This window comes from Pongo abelii, chromosome 20, assembly GCF_028885655.2.
Source record: "Pongo abelii isolate AG06213 chromosome 20, NHGRI_mPonAbe1-v2.0_pri, whole genome shotgun sequence".
Taxonomy (NCBI): Eukaryota; Metazoa; Chordata; class Mammalia; order Primates; family Hominidae; genus Pongo; species Pongo abelii.
The window spans coordinates 22,461,674-22,483,740 of NC_072005.2; the positions used below are offsets into that span (position 1 = coordinate 22,461,674).

The 22,067-nt window shown below is 38.8% G+C and overlaps 3 protein-coding genes across 3 annotated transcripts in view; 1 reads left to right on the forward strand and 2 right to left on the reverse strand.

Annotated features, from left to right (window-relative positions):
* Positions 1-22,067, reverse strand: part of LOC100936299 (zinc finger protein 208) — a 255,057-nt gene that overhangs the window by 218,224 nt on the left and 14,766 nt on the right. Inside the window, exon 2 of the mRNA XM_063720040.1 lies at positions 13,802-13,897. Coding sequence (XP_063576110.1) covers positions 13,802-13,825 — 24 coding nt within the window. The 5' untranslated portion in view covers positions 13,826-13,897. The remainder of the gene's footprint in view (positions 1-13,801; positions 13,898-22,067) is intronic.
* The window catches only part of LOC100443599 (zinc finger protein 257), a 247,528-nt gene that overhangs the window by 106,112 nt on the left and 119,349 nt on the right, over positions 1-22,067 (forward strand).
* LOC100443962 (zinc finger protein 208) overlaps positions 1-22,067 on the reverse strand; it is a 45,951-nt gene that overhangs the window by 9,117 nt on the left and 14,767 nt on the right. The window lies entirely within an intron of this gene.

Below are 22,067 nucleotides of genomic sequence, written 5' to 3' on the forward strand. Positions count from 1 at the left end.
GAGACACCATCTGAAAGTCATCAACATCAAAGACCAAAGGTCAATAAATCCATAAAGATGGGGAGAAGTCAGTGCAAAAAGGCTGAAAATTCTAAAAACCAGAATGCCTATTCTCCTCCAAAGGATCACAACTCATCACCAGCAAAGAAACAAAACTGAATGGAGAACGAGTTTGACGAATTGACAAATTCAAATTTGCAAATTTCAGAGGTGGGTAATAACAAACTCCTCCAAGCTAAAGGAGCATGTTCTAACCTAATGCCAGGAAGCTAAGAACCTTGAAAAAAGGTTAGATGGATTGCTAACAAGAATAACCAGTTTAGAGAAGATCATAAATGACCTGATGGAGATGAAAAACACAGCACGAGAACTTCGTGAAGCATGCACAAGTATCAATAGCTGAATCAATAATGCAGAAGAAGGATATCAGAGATTAAAGATCCACTTAATGAAATAAAGCAAGAAGACAAGATTAGAGAAAAAAGAATAAAGAGAAACAAACAAAGCCTCCAAGAAATATGGGACTATGTGAAAGGACCAAATCTTCATCTGATTGGGGTACCTGAAAGTGATGGGGAGAATGGAACCAAGTAGGAAAACACTCTTCAGGATATCATTCAGGAGAATGTCCCCAACCTAGCAAGACAGGCCAACATTCAAATTCAGAAAATACAGAGACCACCACAAAGATACTCCTCGAGAAGAGCAATCCCAAGACACAGAATCGTCAGATTCACCATGGTTGAAATGAAAAACATGTTGAGGGCAGCCAGAGAGAAAGGTCGGGTTACCCACAAAGCAAAGCCCATCAGACTAACAGTGGATCTCTCTGCAGAAACCCTACAAGCCAGAAAAGACTGGAGGGCCAATATTCAACATTCTTAAAGACAGGAATTTTCAACCCAGAATTTCATATCCAGCCAAACTAAGCTTCATAAGCGAAGGTGAAATAAAATCCTTTACAGACAAGCAAATGCTGAGAGATTTTGTCACCACCAGGCCTGCCTTACAAGAGCTCCTAAAGGAAGCACTAAACATAAAAACAAACAACTGGTAAACCAGCCACCGCAAAAACATACCAAATTGTAAAGACCGTTGACACTATGAAGAAACTGCATCAATTAACAGGCAAAATAACCAGCTAGCATCATAATGACAGGATCAAATTCACACATAACAATATTAACCTTAAATGTAAATGGGCTAAATGCCCCAATTAAAAGACACAGACTGATCCAACGAAGTGCTGTATTCAGGAGATCCATCTCACATGCAAAGACACATATAGGCTCAAAATAAATGGATGGAGGAATATTTACCAAGCAAATGGAAAGCAAAAGAGAGCAGGGGCTGCAATTCTAGTCTCTGATAAAATAGACGTTCCGCCAACAAAGATCAAAAGAGACAAAGATGCGCATTACATAATGGTAAAGGGATCAATGCAGCAAAAAGAGCTAACTATCCTAAATATATATGCACCCAATACAGGAGCACCCAGAATCATAAAGCAAGTTCTTGCAGACCTACAAAGAGACTCAGATTCCCATACTATAATAGTGGGAGACTTTAACACCCCACTGTCAATATTAGACAGATAAATGAGACAAAAAAACTAACAAAGATGTTCAGGACTTGAACTCAAGCAGACCTAATAGACATCTACAGGGCTCTACCCCAAATCAACAGAATATACATTCTTCTCAGCATCACATCACACTTATTCTAAAACAGACCACATAATTGGAAGAAAAACAATCGTCAGCAAAAGTAAAAAAATGGAAATAATAACAAACAGTCTCTCAGACCACAGTGCAATCAAATTAGAACTCACGATTAAGAAACTCACTCAAAACTGTACAATTACATGGAAACTGAACAACCTGCTCCTGAATGACTACAGGGTAAATAATTAAATGAAGGCAGAAGTAAAAAAGTTCTTTGAAACCAATGAGAACAAAAACAAAACATACCAGAATCTCTGGGACACAGACAAAGCAGTGTCTACAAAATTTATAGCACTAAATGCCCACAAGAGAAAGCAGGAAAGATCTAAAATCGACAACTTAAACTCACAATTAAAAGAACTAGACAAGAACAAACAAATTCAAACCCTAGCAGAATACAAGAAATAACTAAGAACAGAGCAGAACTGAAAGAGACAGACACAAAACACCCTTCAAAAAAATCAATGAATCCAGCAGCTGTTTTTTTCAAAAAGATCAACAAAGTAGATAGCCTGCTAGCCAGTCTAAAAAGGAAGAAAGAAGAATCAAATAGATGCAACCAAAAATAATAAAGGGGACATCGCCACTGATTCCACAGAAATACAAACTACCATGAGAGAATACAATAAACATCTCTATGCAAATAAACTAAAAAACCTAGAAGAAATGAATAAATCCCAGGACACATACACCCTCACAAGTCTAAATCAGGAAGAAGTCAAATCCCTGCACAGACTGGTAACAAGTTCTGAAACTGAGGCAGTACTTATGGGCCTACCAACCAAAAATGTCCAGAATCTGATGGATTCACAGCCTTTGTACCAAAGGTACAAAGAAGAGCTGATTCTTTCTGAAACTATTCCCAAGAATAGAAAACGACGGACTCCTCCATAACTCATTTTATGAAGCCAGCATCATCTTGAAACCAAAGCCTGGCAGAGACACAACAAAAAAAGAAAATTTCAGGCAAATATCCCTGATGAACATTGATGCAAAACTCCTCAATAAAATACTCACAAACCGAATCCAGCAGCACATCAAAAAGCTTATCCACCAAGATAAAGTCAGCTTCATCCCTGGGATGCAAGGTTTGTTCAACATACACAAATCAATAAATGTAATCCATCACATAAACAGAACCAATGACAAAAACCACGTGATTATCTCAATAGATGCAGAAAAGGCTTTCGACAAAATTCAACCTCTTTCATGCTAAAAACTCTCACTAAACTAGGTAGAGATGGAACGTATCTCAAAATAATAAGAGGTATTTATGACAAACCCACAGACAATATCATACTGAATGGGCAAAACTGTAAGCATTCCCTTTGAAAACTGGCACAAGACAAGGATGCCCTCTCTCACCACTCCTATTCAACATAGTATTAGAAGTTCTGGTGAGGGCAATCAGGGAAGAAAAAGAAATAAATGATATTCAAATAGGAAAAGAGGAAGTCAAATTGTCTCTATTTGCAGAGGACATGTTTGTATATTTAGAAAATCCCATTGTCTCAGCCCAAAATCTCCCTAAGCTGATAAGCAACTTCAGCAGTCTCAGGATACAAAATCAATGTGAAAAAATCACAAGTATTCCTATACACCAACAATAGAGAGCCAAATCATGAGCGAACTCCCATTTACAATTTCTACAAAGAGAATAAAATACCTAGGAATACAACTTACAAGGGATGTGAAGGAACTCTTCAAGAACTACAAACCACAGTTCAAGAAAATAAGAGAGGACACAAACAAATATAAGAACATTCCATGCTCATGCATAGGAACAATCAATATTGTGAAAATGGCCATATTGCCCAAAGTAATTTACAGATTCAATGCTATTCCCTTGAAGCTACCATTTACTTTCTTCACAGAATTAGAAAAAACTACTTTATATTTCATATGGAACAACAACAACAAAAAAATCTCACATGGCCAAGAAAATCCTAAGCAAAAAGAACAAAGCTGGAGGCATAATGATACCTGACTTCAAACCATACTACAAGGCTACAGTGACCAAAACAGTATGGTACTGGTATCAAAACAGATATATAGACCACTGGAACAGAAGAGAGCCCTCAGAAATAACATCACACATCTACAACCATCTGATCTTTGACAAACCTGACAAAAACAAGAAATGGGGAAAGGATTCCCCATTTAATAAATGATGTTGAAAAAACCTGCTAGCCATATGCAGAAAACTGGAACTGGACCCCTTCTTTCCACCTTATACAAAAATTAACTCAAGATGATTTAAACATGCAAAAGATTTAAAGACGATGTAATACCCCAAACAATAAAAATCCTAAAAGAAAACCTAGACAATACTATTCAGGACATAAGCATGGGCAAATATTTCATGACTAAAACAGCAAAAGCAATGGCAACAAAAGCCAAAATTGACAATTGGGACCTAATTTAACTAAAGAGCTTCTGCACAGCAAAAGAAACTATCATCAGAGTGAACAGGCAACCTACAGAATGGAAGAAAAATTTTGCAATCTATCCATCTGACAAAGGGCTAATATCCAGGATCTACAAAGAACTTAAACAAATTTACAACAACAACAAAAAAAAAAACAACCCCATCAAAAATTGGGCAAAGGATATGAATAGACACTTCTCAAAAGAAGATATTTATGCAGCGAACAGACACATGAAAAAAAGCATATCGTTACTGGTCATTAGAGAAATGCAAATCAAAACCAAAATGAGATACCATCTCATGCCAGTTAGAATGGAGATCATTAAGAAGCCAGGAAACAGATGCTGCAAAGATGTGGAGAAGCAGAAAAGCTTTTACACTGCTGATCGGAGTGTAAATTAGTTCAGCCATTGTGTAAGACAATGTGGTGATTCCTCAAGGATCTAGAACTGGAAATACCATTTGACCCAGTAATCCCATTACTGGGTATATAACCAAAAGTTTATAAATCACTCTACTATAAAGACACATGCACACGTATGTTTACTGCGGCACTATTCACAACAGCAAAGATTTGGAACCAAGCCAAATGCCCATCAGTAATACACTGGATAAAGAAAATGTGGTGAGGGTGAAGCCAAGATGGCCAAATAGGAACAGCTCTGGTCTACAGCTCACAGCATGAGTGACGCAGAAGATGGGTGATTTCTGCATTTCCATCTCAGGTACTAGGATAATCTCACTAGGGAGTGCCAGACAGTGGGCGCAGGACAGTGGGTGCAGCGCACCGTGCGCCAGCCGAAGCAGGGCAAGGCATTGCCTCACTCGGGAAGCGCAAGGGGTCAGAGAGTTCCCTTTCCTAGTCAAAGAAAGGGGTGACAGACAGCACCTGGAAAATCGGGTCACTCCCACCCCAATATTGTGCTTTTCCGACGGGCTTAAAAAATGGCGCACCAGGAGATTATATCCCGCACTTGGCTCGGAGGGTCCTATGCCCACGGAGTTTCGCTGATTGCTAGCACAGCAGCCTGAGATCAAACTGCAAGGTGGCAGCAAGGCTGGGGGAGGGGCACAGCCAGTGCCCAGGGTTGCTTAGGTAAAAAAACCAGCCAGGAAGCTCGAACTGGTTGGAGCCCACCACAGCTCAAGGAGGCTTACCTGCCTCTATAGGCTCCACCTCTAGGGGCAAGGCACAGGCTCCACCTCTAGGGGCAAGGCACAGACAAACAAAAAGACAGCAGTAACCTCTGCAGACTTAAATGTTCCTGTCTGACAGCTTTGAAGAGAGCAGTGGTTCTCCCAGTATGCAGCTGGAGATCTGAGAACAGGCAGACTGCCTCCTCAAGTGGGTCCCTGACCCCTGACCCCTGAGCAGCCTAACTGGGAGGCATCCCCCAGTAGGAGCAGACTGACACCTCACACGGCCAGATACTCCTCTGAGACAAAACTTCCAGAGGAACGATCAGACAGCAGCATTCATGGTTCATGAAAATCCACTGTTCTGCAGCCACCGCTGCTGGTACCCAGGAAAACAGGTCTGGAGTGGACCTCTAGCAAATTCCAACAGACCTGCAGCTGAGGGTACTGTCTGTTAGAAGGAAAACTAACAAACAGAAAGCACATCCACACCAAAAACCCATCTGTACATCACCATCATCAAACAACAAAAGTAGATAAAACCACAAAGACGGGGAAAAACAGAGTAGAAAAACTGGAAACTCTAAAAAGCAGAGCGCGCTTCTCCTCCTCCAAAGGAACGCAGCTCCTCACAAGCAAAGGAACAAAGCTGGATAGAGAATGATTTTGACGAGTTGAGAGAAGAAGGCTTCAGATGATCAAACTACTCCAAGCTACAGTAGGAAATTCAAACCAAAGGCAAAGAAGTTGAGAACTTTGAAAAAAATTTAGATGAATGTATAACTAGAATAACCAATACAGAGAAGTGCTTAAAGGAGCTGATGGAGCTGAAAGCCAAGGCCTGACAACTACGTGAAGAATGCAGAAGCCTCAGGAGCCGAAGCAATCAACTGGAAGAAAGGGTACCAATGATGGAAGATGAAATGAATGAAATGAAGTGAGAAGGGAAGTTTAGAGAAAAAAGAATAAAAAGAAATGAACAAAGCCTCCAAGAAACATGGGACTATGTAAAAAGACCAAATCTACATCTGATTGGTATACCTGAAACTGACGGGGAGAATGGAACCAAGTTGGAAAATACTCTTCAGGATATTATGCAAGAGAACTTCCCCAATCTAGCAAAGCAGGCCAACATTGAGATTCAGGAAATACAGAGAATGCCACAAAGATACTCCTCGAGAAGAGCAACTCCAAGACACATAATTGTCAGATTCACCAAAGTTGAAATGAAGGAAAAAATTTTAAGGGCAGCCAGAGAGAAAGATCGGGTTACCCACAAAGGGAAGCCCATCAGACTAATGGCGGATCTCTCGGCAGAAACTCTACAAGCCAGAAGACAGTGGGGGCCAATATTCAACATTCTTAAAGAAAAGAATTTTCAACCCAGAATTTCATATCCAGCCAAACTAAGCTTCACAAGTGAAGGAGAAATAAAATACTTTACAGACAAGCAAATGCTGAGAGATTTTGTCACCGCCAGGCCTGCCCTAAAAGAGCTACTGAAGGAAGCACTAAACATGGAAAGGAACAACTGGTACCAGCCACTGCAAAATCATGCCAAATTGTAAAGACCATCGAGGCTAGGAAGAAACTGCATCAACTAATGAGCAAAATAACCAGCTAACATCATGACAGGATCAAATTCACACATAACAATATTAGCTTTAAATGTAAATGGACTAAATGCTCCAATTAAAAGACACAGACTGGCAAATTGAATAAAGAATTAAGACCCATCAGTGTGCTGTATTCAGGAAACCCATCTCAGGTGCAGAGACACACATAGGCTCAAAATAAAAGGATGGAGGAAGATCTACCAAGCAAATGGAAAACAAAAAAAGGCAGGGGTTGCAATCCTAGTCTCTGATAAAACAGACTTTAAACCAACAAAGATCAAAAGAGACAAAGAAGGCCATTACGTAATGGTAAAGGGATCAATTCAACAAGAAGAGCTAACTATCCTAAATATATATGCACCCAATACAGGAGCATCCAGATTCATAAAGCAAGTCCTGAGTGACCTACAAAGAGACTTAGACTCCCACACAATAATAATGGGAGACTTTAACACCCCACTGTCAACATTAGACAGATCAACGAGACAGAAAGTTAACAAGGATACCCAGTAATTGAACTCAGCTGTGCACCAAGCAGACCTAATAGACATCTACAGAACTCTCCACCCCAAATCAACAGAATATACATTTTTTTCAGCACCACACCACACCTATTCCAAAATTGATCACATAGTTGGAAGTAAAGCCCTCCTCAGCAAATGTAAAAGATCAGACATTTTAACAGTCTCTCAGACCACAGTGCAATCAAACTAGAACTCAGGATTAAGAAACTCACTCAAGACCGCTCAACTACATGGAAACTGAACAAACTGCTCCTAAATGACTACTGGGTACATAACGAAATGAAGGCAGAAATAAAGATGTTCTTTGAAACCAACGAGAACAAAGACACAATATACCAGAATCCCTGGGACACATTCAAAGCAGTGTGTAGAGGGAAATTTATAGCACTAAATGCCCATAAGAGAAAGCAAGAAAGATCCAAAATTGACACCCTAACATCACAATTAAAAGAACTAGAGAAGCAAGAGCAAACACATTCAAAAGCTAGCAGAAGGCAAGAAATAACTAAAATTAGAGCAGAACTGAAGGAAATAGAGACACAAAAAACCCCTTCAAAAAATTAATGAATCCAGGAGCTGGTTTTTTGAAAGGATCAACAAAATTGACAGACCACTAGCAAGTCTAATAAAGAAAAAAAGAGAGAAGAATCAAATAGACGCAATAAAAAATGATAAAGGGTATATCACCACTGATCCCACAGAAATACAAACTACCATCAGAGAATACTACAAACACCTCTATGCAAATAAACTAGAAAATCTAGAAGAAATGGATAAATTCCTCAACAAATACACCCTCCCAAGACTAAACCAGGAAGAAGTTGAATTTCTGAATAGACCAATAACAGGCTCTGAAATTGTGGCAATAATCAACAGCTTACCAACCAAAAAGAGCCCAGGACCAGATGGATTCACAGCCGAATTTTACCAGAGGTACAAGGAGGAGCTGGTACCATTCCTTCTGAAACTATTCCAATCAACAGAAAAAGAGGGAATCCTCCTTAACTCATTTTATGAGGCCAGCATCATCCTGATACCAAAGCTAAGCAGAGACACAACCAAAAAGAGAATTTTAGACCAATATCCTTGATGAACATTGATGCAAAAATCCTCAATAAAATACTGGCAAACTGAATTCAGCAGCACATCAAAAAGCTTATCCACCATGATCAAGTGGGCTTCATCCCTGGGATGCAAGGCTGGTTCAATATACGCAAATCAATAGTAATCCAGCATATAAACAGAACCAAACACAAAAACCACATGATTATCTCAATAGATGCAGAAAAGGCCTTTGACAAAATTCAACAACACTTCATGCTAAAAACTCTCAATAAATTAGGTATTGATTGGACGTATCTCAAAATAATAAGATCTATCTATGACAAACCCACAGCCAATATCATACTGAATGGGCAAAAACTGGAAGCATTCCCTTTGAAAACTGGCACAAGACAGGGATGCCCTCTCTCACCACTCCTATTCAACATAGTGTTGGAAGTTCTGGCCAGGGCAATTAGGCAGGAGAAGGAAATAAAGGGTATTCAATTAGGAAAAGAGGAAGTCAAATTGTCCCTGTTTGCAAATGACATGATTGTATATCTAGAAAACCCCATTGTCTCAGCTCAAAATCTCCTTAATCTGATAAGCAACTTCAGCAAAGTCTCAGGATACAAAATCAATATACAAAAATCACAAGCATTCTTATACACCAATAACAGACAAACAGAGAGCCAAATCATGAGTGAACTCCCATTCACAATTGCTTCAAAGAGAATAAAATACCTAGGAATCCAACTTACAGGGGACGTGAAGGACCTCTTCAAGGAGAACTACAAACCACTGCTCGATGAAATAAAAGAGGATACAAACAAATGAAAGAACATTCCATGCTCATGGGTAAGAAGAATCAATATTGTGAAAATGGCCATACTATCCAAGGTAATTTATAGATTCAATGCCATCCCCATCAAGCTACCAATGACTTTCTTCACAGAATTGGAAAAAACTACTTTCAAGTTCATATGGAACCAAAAAAGAGCCCGCATTGCTAAGTCAATCCTAAGCCAAAAGAACAAAGCTGAAGGCATCATGCTACCTGACTTCAAACTATACTACAAGGCTACAGTAACCAAAACAGCATGGTACTGGTACCAAAACAGAGATATAGATCAATGGAACAGAACAGAGCCCTCAGAAATAATGCTGCTTATCTACAACTATCTGATCTTTGACAAACGCGAGAAAAACAAGCAATGGGGAAAGGATTCCCTATTTAATAAATGGTGCTGGGAAAACTGGCTAGCCATATGTAGAAAGCTGAAACTGAATCCCTTCCTTACACCTCATACAAAAATTAATTCAAGATGGATTAAAGACCTGAAACCATAAAAACCCTAGAAGAAAACATAGGCATTACCATTCAGGACATAGGCATGGGCAAGGACTTCATGTCTAAAACACCAAAAGCAATGGCAACAAAAGCCAAAATTGACAAATGGGATCTAATTAAACTAAAGAGCTTCTGCACAGCAAAAGAAACTACCATCAGAGTCAACAGGCAACCTACAAAATGGGAGAAAATTTTCACAACCTACACATCTGACAAAGGGCTAATATCCAGAATCTACAATGAACTCAAACAAATTTACAAGAAAAAAACAAACAACCCCATCAAAAAGTGGGCAAAGGACATTAACAGACACTTCTCAAAAAAAGACATTTATGCAGCCAAAAGACACATGAAAAAATGCTCACCATCACTGGCCATCAGAGAAATGCAAATCAAAACCACAATGAGATACCATCTCACACCAGTTAGAATGGCGATCATTAAAAAGTCAGGAAACAACAGGTGCTGGAGAGGATGTGGAGAAATAGGAACACTTTTACACTGTTGGTGGGACTGTAAACTAGTTCAACCATTGTAGAAGTCAGTGTGGCGATTCCTCAGGGATCTAGAACTAGAAATACCATTTGACCCAGCCATCCCATTACTGGGTATATACCCAAAGGACTATAAATCATGCTGCTATAAAGACACATGCACACGTATGTTTATTGCGGCACTATTCACAATAGGAAAGACTTGGAACCAACACAAATGTCCAACAATGATAGACTGGATTAAGAAAATGTGGCACATATACACTGTGGAATACTATGCAGCCATAAAAAATGATGAGTTCATGTCCTTTGTAGGGACATGGATGAAATTGGAAATCATCATTCTCAGTAAACTATCGCAAGAACAAAAAACAAACACTGCATATTCTCACTTATATGTGGGAATTGAACAATGAGAACACATGGACACAGGAAGGGGAACATCACACTATGGGGACTGTTGTGGGGTGGGGGGAGTGGGGAGAGATAGCTTTAGGAGATATACCGAATGCTAAATGACGAGTTAATGGGTGCAGCACACCAGCATGGCACATGTATACATATGTAACTAACCTGCACACTATGCACATGTACCCTAAAACTTAAAGTATAATAATAATAAAATAAAATAAAAAATAAAAAAAAGAAAATGTGGTACATATACACCACGGAATACTATGCAGCCATAAAAAAAATGAGTTCACGTCCTTTGCAGGGACATGGATGAAGCTGGAAACGATCATTCTCAGCAAACTAACACAAGAACAGAAAACAAAACACAGCATGTTCTCAAATATACAGGAATTTAACAAAACACTTGAGCACGCTCTTATGTAAAGGTTGTAATAATTAGTACTTTAAAGATGTTCATCCTGCTCAATGTAATCTACACATTTAATGAAATGTTCCTCAAATTTCTCATCGCATTTTTGAAAAAATAGAAACAGCAACCCTGAAAGTATATAGAATCTCAAAAGACAATACCCAACAATCTTAAAATAATAATAATAATAAAGCAATGTTGCAGGCATTAAAGTTCCTGATTTCAAAAGACATACCAAGATACAGAATTAAAACTAACTGGTGTAAGTATAAGGTTGAAAAATTAGACTAATAAAATTGAATGCAATATATATACATACTTTAACATGTATGGTCATATGAGGAGTCATTTACATAGCAATAATTATTACTGTAAGCTAATAAGCAAAGGCAATGCAAATTTCTGTTACCAAATCATTCAGTAAATATAATTTGAAATATAAAAATACTGGAATATCATTCACTTTTCAAAAAGCAGAAAATATTCTACCAATTATAAAGATAAATCTTGATAACATTATGCAAAATGAAATGAGTCAGCCACAAAAAGACAAGGATTCTATGAGATACATAGATATAAAGCAATTACACTCTTAGAAACAGATAAAAAGGTCCCCTATTTGCTTAACCCCCAACAGCAAGAAAGTTTGTCAGTCATCCACGACAACAATGTCTTAATGAGAGAACCGGGCATCATGGTTAACATCTGTAATGACAGCTACCTGGTATAGAAAGGTTGGAGAATTGCTTCAGGCCAAAACTTTAAGACCAACCTGGGTTATGTAGTGAGACCTTATCTCAAAAATAAATGCCCTTAAGAGAGCTTTGAGATCCAGGGAGGGAATTGTGAAACTTTGCTAAAGCCCAAGATTGAGGATTACCCTTTTCAGAAGGCAAGCTTTCATTCAGGTGGCAAACTACAGGACCCCTGCTCTTGACTACAGACCAGAAAATGTCCCACCCAACTTGGTCCCACAGAGAATTTTGAACTTACTCTGTAACCATGCTAAACTCCTCCCAGCCACAGTCTGCGAGAGGTCTTGGTCTTCCAGAGGCTTGGAGACTGATACCCATTTAGAGCCATGCTGGCAGGCCTGCAGACCTTGGTTCTTACTGTCGTCCCAATAGCAGTTCCATGACTCAGTTCCAGTTTCCTAAGCCACAGTTCATGGCCAGTTCTGCCTATGTAGAATCCCACAGTGACCTCAGAAATCCTCTCTGCTACTCAATGAAAGCCATACTAATCCACATCCTAATATAAAGCCCACCATATGCAGACTTGACTGCAGAAACCTGCCCTAGCATCTACCCTATTGAGCAAAGTCCTGAAGGATATTTACTCTGTCCAAAAATAAAATGGGAATTACAACTGCCCAAGCCAGTTGTAATAAGCCAACCCTAGTGCAGAGCCAGCAGCCCTGTGACCAAGCTACAACCCCGCTCTTCTACAAACCCAGAGGTCATTCTATCACCCTGGGGGCCCAACAAAAGAAGATTTTTACCCTCTGAAACCAGTTTATAAAAACTTTAAGAGGTGTTTACTCCTTTAAATTCAGATACCAATGCAAAAGTATATTGTGCCATTTTCAATGCTTCTATTTTAACATAGCACTTGAAGTATGTGGAAGAAAAATTAGTCAAAAAAAATTTAAAGTCACTGAAATTGAAGGCAAATAAGTAAAATGTTGCTGTTTGTAGATCATTCAATGTTCTCTATAAAAAATCATCAACAGTACATTAAAATCTTTTCAAACTAATAAATACACTCAGTAAATTCACAAAATATAAAATTAACATACAAGTATGTTATGATTCCATACACTTAAACTATTTGATAAAATAGAGGAAGAAAACCATCTTATTTACAATAGCACTAAAATAATAAATATCTGAGAACAAATTTAATTGAGGAGCTGAAAAACTTTTCAAGGATTTATCAATGAAAAATAATGAGAGAACACAAATTTAAATATATTTTATGTCTATAGATTCAAATAAATGTTAAAATACCATATTATCCAAAGTGATCTCTAGATTCAATAAAGTGTCAATATTCCAGTGTCTTTCTTTCACAGTAATGAAAAATACAATCATAAAATTTACATGAAGCTACAAGAAACTGTGAATAGCCAAAGCAATCTTGAGGAAAAAGAAAAAAGCAGAAGGACATCATACTTTATAATTTCAAACTATATTTCAAGATTATAGTAATAAAAACAGAATGAAATGTGCAGAAAAATGAACAAAAAAAACCCCAATGATACAGAAACCACTACTCTCACACACTTCAGAGATGATGGAAAAAGAGAACTTAAAAGGTAGTTTAACATGGAGTACCTTAAAATTACGCAGATATCTGTGTGTCCACGAAAACAAACAAAAAAAAGTCAGATTGTGCACTCTCTTGTATGCCATGAACAGTACTTTGGCTGTCACTGTAAACTTGAAGGAAAATTACTGAAGGGAAAGAAAAATTCTTAGAAATTTTAAAAGCATATGACAGAAGATGCCCCTGTGTGAGAGAAAATTAAAAAATAAAAATAAAAATTAGGCTTTCCAGAAACAACTACTTTTGGAACACAGCTTCCCAAATCACTTTAAGGACTGGCTTCCTCCTTGACTTTGGACCTCTCATCCATGTTGTCTGTATTCACTCTCACCTACCTGGGGGTTCTTCCACCATCTCATGTCTCTTCATATTCCAGGGCTCTTTTCCTTGCTCCAGAAAAATGATCAGGTCTGGCTTAAAGGCAGCAATACCTGTTTTATTAAAAATGAACAACATGCATCTTGCTTATATTCTCCAATTACCAACTTAGTAATGTGCCCAGTAAAGAGGATGTAATAGAATATTCTAATACATTTATCCCAAAATACTAAATTATAACATGTCTGTTGAAGAAAAACGTTATGTGCAGTTGCTTAAAGTTCTGTTGAAACAGTCTGGAGCTCAATTCATAAACATTAAGCTTCTTCAGGAGGAGGTTATTGCGCATAACCCATGGTTTCTGCAGGCAGGTACTCTCACTGTGGAAAATTGGAACAGAGTAGGAGATGGATTGAAATGGGTTCATCAAAAAGGTCTTAAAGTAGACCCTTCTGTTTTTTCTGCTTGGGGTTTGGTCTGCACGGTCCTACTGCCGCTGTCTCCTTCTTATTCTGTCAGACAACAGGAGTCAGGTTTTGAGTCTCAAGAATTAAAAAGATAATTTGTTCCTCCAACAGCGCCTATTGAAAATAATGAGCAGGAGAAAGGGGAGAATTGTCCATTTGCTAAGCAGGAGAAAGGAGAGAAGAATTGGCCTCTACTACCCCCTCCAATAACAGAAGTAGAAACTCCCATACCAAAAATTTTCCATGCTGCTGCTGTGGCTAGGGAACCTTTAGGACCTTGTGCTTTTCCTATTACTGTGAGGCCTGATCTGAAAAATCTGCAACATCTTTTACATGAGCACACTCCTGTACAGTTTAAGTTACTAAAAGAATTAAATCTGGTGTGGTTAATAATGGAGTGCAAAGCCCATTCACTATAGGGCTGTTAGAATTGGTGTTCAGGGCCATGTACCTCCCACCCTTTGATATAAAACATTTGGGTTGCACTTGCTTATCTGCCAGTGCATACCTGACATGGAGGTTAAATCGGCAAGAAATGTGTGCAGACCAGGCTAGGTAGAATCACACCGCTGGTCAAGGAAACATTACAGAGGAGATGATGACAGGCAATGGCCCATTTTCAGATCTAGTATAATAATTAACATTCCCAGAGGCTGCTAACCACTGGTCGGCCTTAGCCACCAAGCATGCCTGGAGCACAATTCCTGAAGAGGGAGTTCCAGTGCAGTCTTTCTACATGTCACGCAGGGATCATGAGAGCCTTACATACAATTTATCACATGGCTGCAAGAGGCAGTGTGGCATCAGATCCCTCATGCCCCTGCTGCAGAAATGCTTACCATAATTTTAACCTATGAAAATGTAAATGCAGATTGCAAGTGTGCAATGGCTCCTGTGAGAGCCACAAAAAGCTTGGGGAATTACCTTAAAGCTTGTCAGAATGCACGAACTGAAGTTCATTGTTCTACAATGTTAGCACAAGCAATGGCTAGTTTAGTAGTTGACAGATCTAAAAGGAGCCAAGGGTCAAACCCTAAAGTGGGAAAATGTTACAACTGGAAAAACTGGACATTTCAAAAAGGAATGCCACCAGATCTCAGGACAGAAAGGACCTTACAATGCGGTGCTCCCCACCCCGAGCAAAAAAACACCAATATTCTGTCCTCGCTGTAACAAAGGGAATCACTGGGCTGTAACAATGGAAATCATTGGGCTAATCAGTTTCTGCTCAAAATTTCATCATAATGACACCCTCCTTTTAGGAAATAAGAAGGGGCCCTGGACCCAGTCCCCTCAAACAAGGAGGGCATTCCCAGTTCAGACCACCACCCCACTTCAAGGGTTGATCCCAGGAGAAACATTGATTCCTTCTCCCCAGGAACACCAGGAAGTGCATGATTAGATCTCCCAGTCAGAGAAAGAATTACATTAGTTATAGGAGACAAACCTACCAAAGTACCCACTGTCATTTGGAGACCTATACCAGTAGGATACATGGGAATAATTTTAGGCAAAAGCTGCCTTAACTTGCAAGGCATCACTGTAATCCCAGGAGTAGTTGACTCTGATTATAAAGGAGAAATCCAAGTAGTTTTAATGTCACAAGATCTTTGGGTTTTTGAACCAGGGGAATACATAGTGCAATTATTGCTTATGCCCTGCAAATTACACCCTTCTCCACAAAAGGAGAAATGAGGAAATAAAGGGTTTGGGAGCACAACTACATGAGAAATCTATCTATCACAACTCATAGCCTCTAACAGACCCACCTGTGTAGTACAAATTCAAGGAAAGAAATTTTATGGGCTTATGGAAACAGGAGCCGATGTGTCAGTAATATCCAGTAAGAATTAGCCCCCATCTTGGCACATTTTGGGTCACATCCCTGGGCTATGGATTTCTAATAATCTGTCCGAGCCTTGGGCTGCCACCCCTGCTTTGCACTTTGTGAAACTTCTTCTAACTCAACTTACTTATCGTGTCCATAGAGCCTTAGGCATGATAATTTTTGCTATTGTTTCCTTGGTCACACTAATAACTTCTATTGTGATGTCCTCTGTATCTTTGCATAGTTCTAGTCAACAGCTCAGTATGTGGAGAACTGGATGCAGATGCATACAGCCAACCAAGCATGGCTACTTCAGAATAAAATTAACACTGAGTTATAAACTGAAGTGGCAATGTTGAAATCCATGGTTCTATGGTTAGGAGAACAATTACAAAGCTTACAATTGAAAGAGCAATTGTGCTGTCACTTAAATCACACTCATATATGTGTAACCAACTTGGAATATAACCAAAGTGAGTATCCATGGGACCTTGTGAAAGCCCATTTGCAGGGAGCTTTCACACCCAACATCACCTTTGATATTGGTGAATTACAAAACAAAATTCTTGATTTAAATAAGCAAACTCAAGAGTTTCAGCCTTCTTTAGAAGACTGGACCGAATTCCAGCAAGGCCTGGAGAACCTCAATCCTTGGACCTATCTAAAGCACCACATGAACATCTCATATGTAGTTTTTGGAGTAATGCTGTTCTGTCTCTGTTTTCTGTTCATAGTCTGTAAAATCAGATGGACCAATAGCAAAATGAGAGCTTCCCAACCTGGCCTTACATTTATTCAATTAATGCATAAACAGGAAGGGGGAAATGTTGGGAGCCAAATGCCTGAGTGTTGTGATCAACCCAGCATTCCACTGGAGGCTATATGATCAAACAGCAAACTGTTTATTATGAATGCAGAATGTGGGCAAACTTGCTTCTGCTCCTGCCACCAGAAGGTACACTGAGGACAGTCACTCCCTGGTGCCATGCTCCTTGGGATTATCTACTGGAACATCTAGAGAATACTGTTCAAAGAATACAGTCATGCAGGCCTGCATTAAGTCAAGCAGCTGACCACGACCTCCCCCTTCTCCCTTTCTCCTTTACTCAATAAGTATGAAGGGCTATAGGAAGCTCAGGACCCTTGTTCACCAGAAGCAAGGAGTCCACGACCCCTTCTTCCAAATATACTCTTTTGTCTTTGTCTGTATTCTTGTGTTCATCCTCCTTTCTTCAGTCCAATAAGGTCCACAGCAAAATGAAACTTGTAGTGTATACTGGGAATTGCATATTAAAGTTATTCTCACCCAGGAAGACCAGGTTTCTGTAGTTCTCTAACATCACATTCCTATATAAATTCTGCTGTGTAGAGTCCAGGCATTGCCACTCCTCCAGAGACAATTCTATGGCCACATCCCTAAATGTCAATGATCCCTGGAAAACACACACAAACACATATATTGATTAATTGGTCATGGGCAGAATTTTTAATTTGACTCAAGGTAAAATGGAGAGAGTAGAGAGAGCTGGTTCTCACTTACATGAATGACTGAAATTATTCAATAAAATAGTTTTCAACACAGAAATATTCCCTAATGTATTCTCTAACTCTGAGAAAAGAAAGTGGTATAAGATCCATAACATCAGTGTATATGTAATATTTTTCTAGATAATAAAGTATAAAATTGAGGGCAAAAACACTAACATGTACAATTTTGAGTGCCATATTTACATGATGCAGAATTAATTGTGTGCCAGGCATGGTGGCTCATGCCTGTAATCCCAGCACTTTGGGAGGCTGAGGTGGACAGATCACCTGAGGTTGGGAATTCAAGACCAGCCTGACCAACATGGTGAAACCCCGTCTCTACTAAAAACACAAAATTAGCCAGGCATGGTGGCACATGCCTGTAATCCTAGCTACTCGGGAGGCTGAGGCAGGAGAATTGCTTGAACCCAGGAGGCGGAGGTTGCAGTGAGCTGAGATTCACTGCACTCTAGCTTGGGCAACAAAAGTGAAACTCCACCTCAAAAAAAAAAAAGTTTTGTATATTATTCAGATGGAATAGATATGTTGAGTTAGAAGGTATCACTCAAATTTTAATGTGTACAATAAGCTAGAGATCCTGTTAATGCAATTTTTTTTTTTCCAGAAGATCTGGGATAAAGTCTGAGTTGCTGAATTTCTAATAAGCTGATCAGTATGCCAATGTTTTCGGCCCAAAAAGACTATTTTTTTAAACATCCAGTAATAGAATGAGCCTGTGTTTTTCTGTTTTGTAAACAAAGATAAGAGCCTTCATTTTCCAAAAACAGACAAATGCAAAGGAAATCTAAGAAAGAAGGGCAGCTGCCAGATTAAATGTTTTGGTTTATTCACATCAGCTGCATAAAGACACTTAATGATGAAGAGAAAAATAATTCCATGGTAAAAAAAAAAAAAAGTGTCAGAGAGCTTATCAACCAAGTGATTTATTAACATCAACTACACTAGAACAAATTTTTTTAATGTCCTGATGCACCCAGAAGGACACAGCATTACTGCTGAGATACTGCCCCCCAAAATGTAAATTATAGTCTGAATTTAACCATAAGGAAACATTAGTTTTATGGAAAGTTCAAGACAGAGATATCTCCCATGTTCTGTAATTTTTAGTAATGATTTTAAATAGTCTTTCTTCAGCACTGAGAGAACAGGTATCTCCTAACAATTTTTTTAGAATTTTCTGTGTAATAAATATCATACTGCTTCAATGAGTGTTTTCTTAGTCTTGTACTGTATAGACATAATAAAGAACACAGATGAAACCACAACATTATGTGTTCTCTGAATTCCCTAAAAGCCCCAGGTTTTCCCCAATAGGAATTTTGAGTATCTACACCTTCCCATGTTCAACAGCCACAGAGGGACATTTTTAATATTGCAGATTATAAATTCATAGTGAGATTTCTGCATGGCATATAAGAAGCCATAATATAGAGAAGGCTCTGGTACATAGAAAAAAATATATTTTTCAGAGACTTTGATTATTGTAAGAATTTTTTAGAGCAGTTAAGACAAACTCATTAGGGAGGAAAAACACAGGTACAGAAGTACAGGTTTGCAAGTACTAAACGTATGTTTCCTGGAGGAAGCATAGTGGACACAGATCTTGATCTGAGACATGTTTAGCTGAAAAAGAAAAGGCCGTTTTTTTCTCTTTCTCCTCCTTCCCTAGGATTCTTTCTCAGATAAAATTTTCTGGACAAATTACACCTGCATCTTGAGAATATGCCTTTAAAAGTGTCAGTACCACAGGTCTACCTGCTGTCACCACATCCACAGGCAGAACCAAGACAGAAAAACTCCATCCATTTCTGTCCTTTATAGCAGAAGAGATGAAGAAACAATGAGTAGCTCCACAGAGATAAAAATATGCTTTTCTTTATTTTGTCCTCAGGAGCCATCCCCTGACACAGGCACCAGCAATTTCTGCCACAGTAATGGAAATGTGGGCCACCCTGTACCGTCCCTACCAAATCCAAACAGAACAGGTTCTTGGACCACCCTTTAATGCAAAGATGGAACTTAACTCTCATGAATGTATTCTGAATTCCTCATACTTGATTCTGGCCTCACCTTACAGTCACATGAGCCACTTAATTAAAACAACATGGATGCTTCCACCAAGAACAATAAACAGAATCCATGGAAAGGGTACAAGTAAACAGAGTTCTGCAAACTGGCAAGGTGATACTAATTAGAAGCGTGAGCTGATAACCCCCTAACTAAGCATTTCCTCTCAAGCTCTAATGAGCTTATAAATGACTTGGTAATTTTGGCCCCATTCTATGAAATGTAATTCTGAAGGTATGGAAAGGGTCCATAAATGGGTCTTTTAAACAAGTGCCCTGTCAATAATGATGTTGCTCCCACTGGGCTTATTATTAGAATTAGTTAGAGAAATGAGGCACAACACAGAGTCCCTTACACACAGCACTCTTGTCACAACACAAATACTTCTGGTACAAATGAAGACAATCATTCTTCATCCTAAAGTATTATGTTATTTGCTGACTCTTTAAAGTTTACAGAGAAAACAGAAAGCAGCAATTTCTGAGTAAGTCAGCATCTGGAAAACAACATGTGCACATGTACTAATGCCATGTTTATTAAGCAGGTACTATGTGCTCAATAGGATGTTAGAGTACTGTGACAGCACATTATGTGATTTAATCCTAATAACACCCGTTCAGTTGAAACTAAGTGTTCAATACTTCCAAGGCTTTAAAGGACCCAACATTTTTATTTCTATTTGTTTCTCTGTCACTGATTTTTCAAAAAATGCATAGAATAAAAGCTAACTATAGACAGATGAAAGGGATACAGATGGAAAGAGCTTAATAAAATTTAGATAAATTTTTATTGTGTTTATATTTACTTCCTTGTGACTTGTGAATCAACTGCAAAGAATAGAAAACAGAACAGAACAGAAAACAGAAATCAACTGCAGGAACAGAAAACAAGTTGCTAAATAATGTCTCTGTAAGCACTGGTTTTAATAAAAAATTTGTAAAGTAAGATTCTATAATACAGACTTTATATTTCCCATTTATCTGCTTTTAAGTTTCAGAAAATGTTGAACACCAGCTCTAAAAAGGTAATAGGATTCATGACCCAAAACTCTGATCTCTTCTAATCAGTTCTTTGAGGCAAGACTCCAGGGTAGGGCCAGACATAAATAAAGCCTCCAAAAAGGGTGAATATGAACAGGGCTGGGGCAGAGTGTAGAGCCGACGTACAATTCTGTTCTCTATGGCACTGGGGCATATTTGTAAGTTCTTTTTTTTTTAAATCTTACTTAAGTAATCTTAAATCTGAGTTTGTATAATTTTAATCTTTTTTAGCCACTGCCCTGTAAATTTTATATTACATACTAGTAAGGAATTCAAAAAAAAATCCCTTAAGGTTTTCTAGAATAATTTTTTAAGAAGAAAAATAAGTATTCTTAGCAGCGTAAAAGAACTACAAATAATAATAATGACTCTTCCGATTATTAAGTTCAGGTGCAGACATCAGAAACCACAATATAAAGAAAGTGGCTCAAGTAAAGCCCAAATTGTTTTTTGCACACATCTATTTATTGTACCCACCATATGATGCACAATTCAACCATTTTTCCAGTTACTAGTCTAGACTAAAACTTCCAGGATGGTAGCAATCATGACTGCTTCATCTATTTTTTTTTTTTTTTTTTTTTTTTGAGACTGAGTCTCACTTTGTTGCCGAGGCTGGAGTGCAATGGTGTGATCTTGGCTCACTGTAACCTCCACCAAACAGGTTAAAGAGATTCTCCTGCCTCAGCCTCCCAAGTAGCCAGGACTACAGGCATGAGCCACCACACCCGGCTAAAATGTGGTTTATTCAACACATTATTCGACATGGTGAAATCCCTATTTCACCATGTTGGCCAGGCTGTTCTTGAGCTCCTGACCTCAGGTGATCCACCCGTCTTAGCTTCCCAAAGTGCTGGGATTACAGGTATGAGACACTGCACCCAGCCTGCTTCATCTATTTTATGACTATATGAAACAGAAGCAATTAGTTTATCTGTTGGAGCCTCCAGACCTCCTGATTTTTTACTCAAGTACCAGGGATCTGTTCTGGACATTCTCAAATATCTCAGAGATTTGTAGGTGATTGGGAGAGAGTTCCCACTGACCCTGGGCTGATGGTCCAATGATAAGCCAGGCAGAGAAGACTCAGGATGATTCTAAATAAAAAATGGAACTACTTTGGCTCAACTCCAGAATCTGGGTTGTCTGTCCTGATTTGCTAGCTGTTGGGTAAGCAGAAGGGCAAGAATACTGTACTCCAGTATCACATTTTACAGGTAGGTATAGTTGTGGTGTGGCTCTGGATACTTTGTGGCCTTAAGATGCTTGTTTACACTTACAGATTCTGCCATCAGATTCTATTTACTCCTGGAGCCTCTCATATGACTGTGGC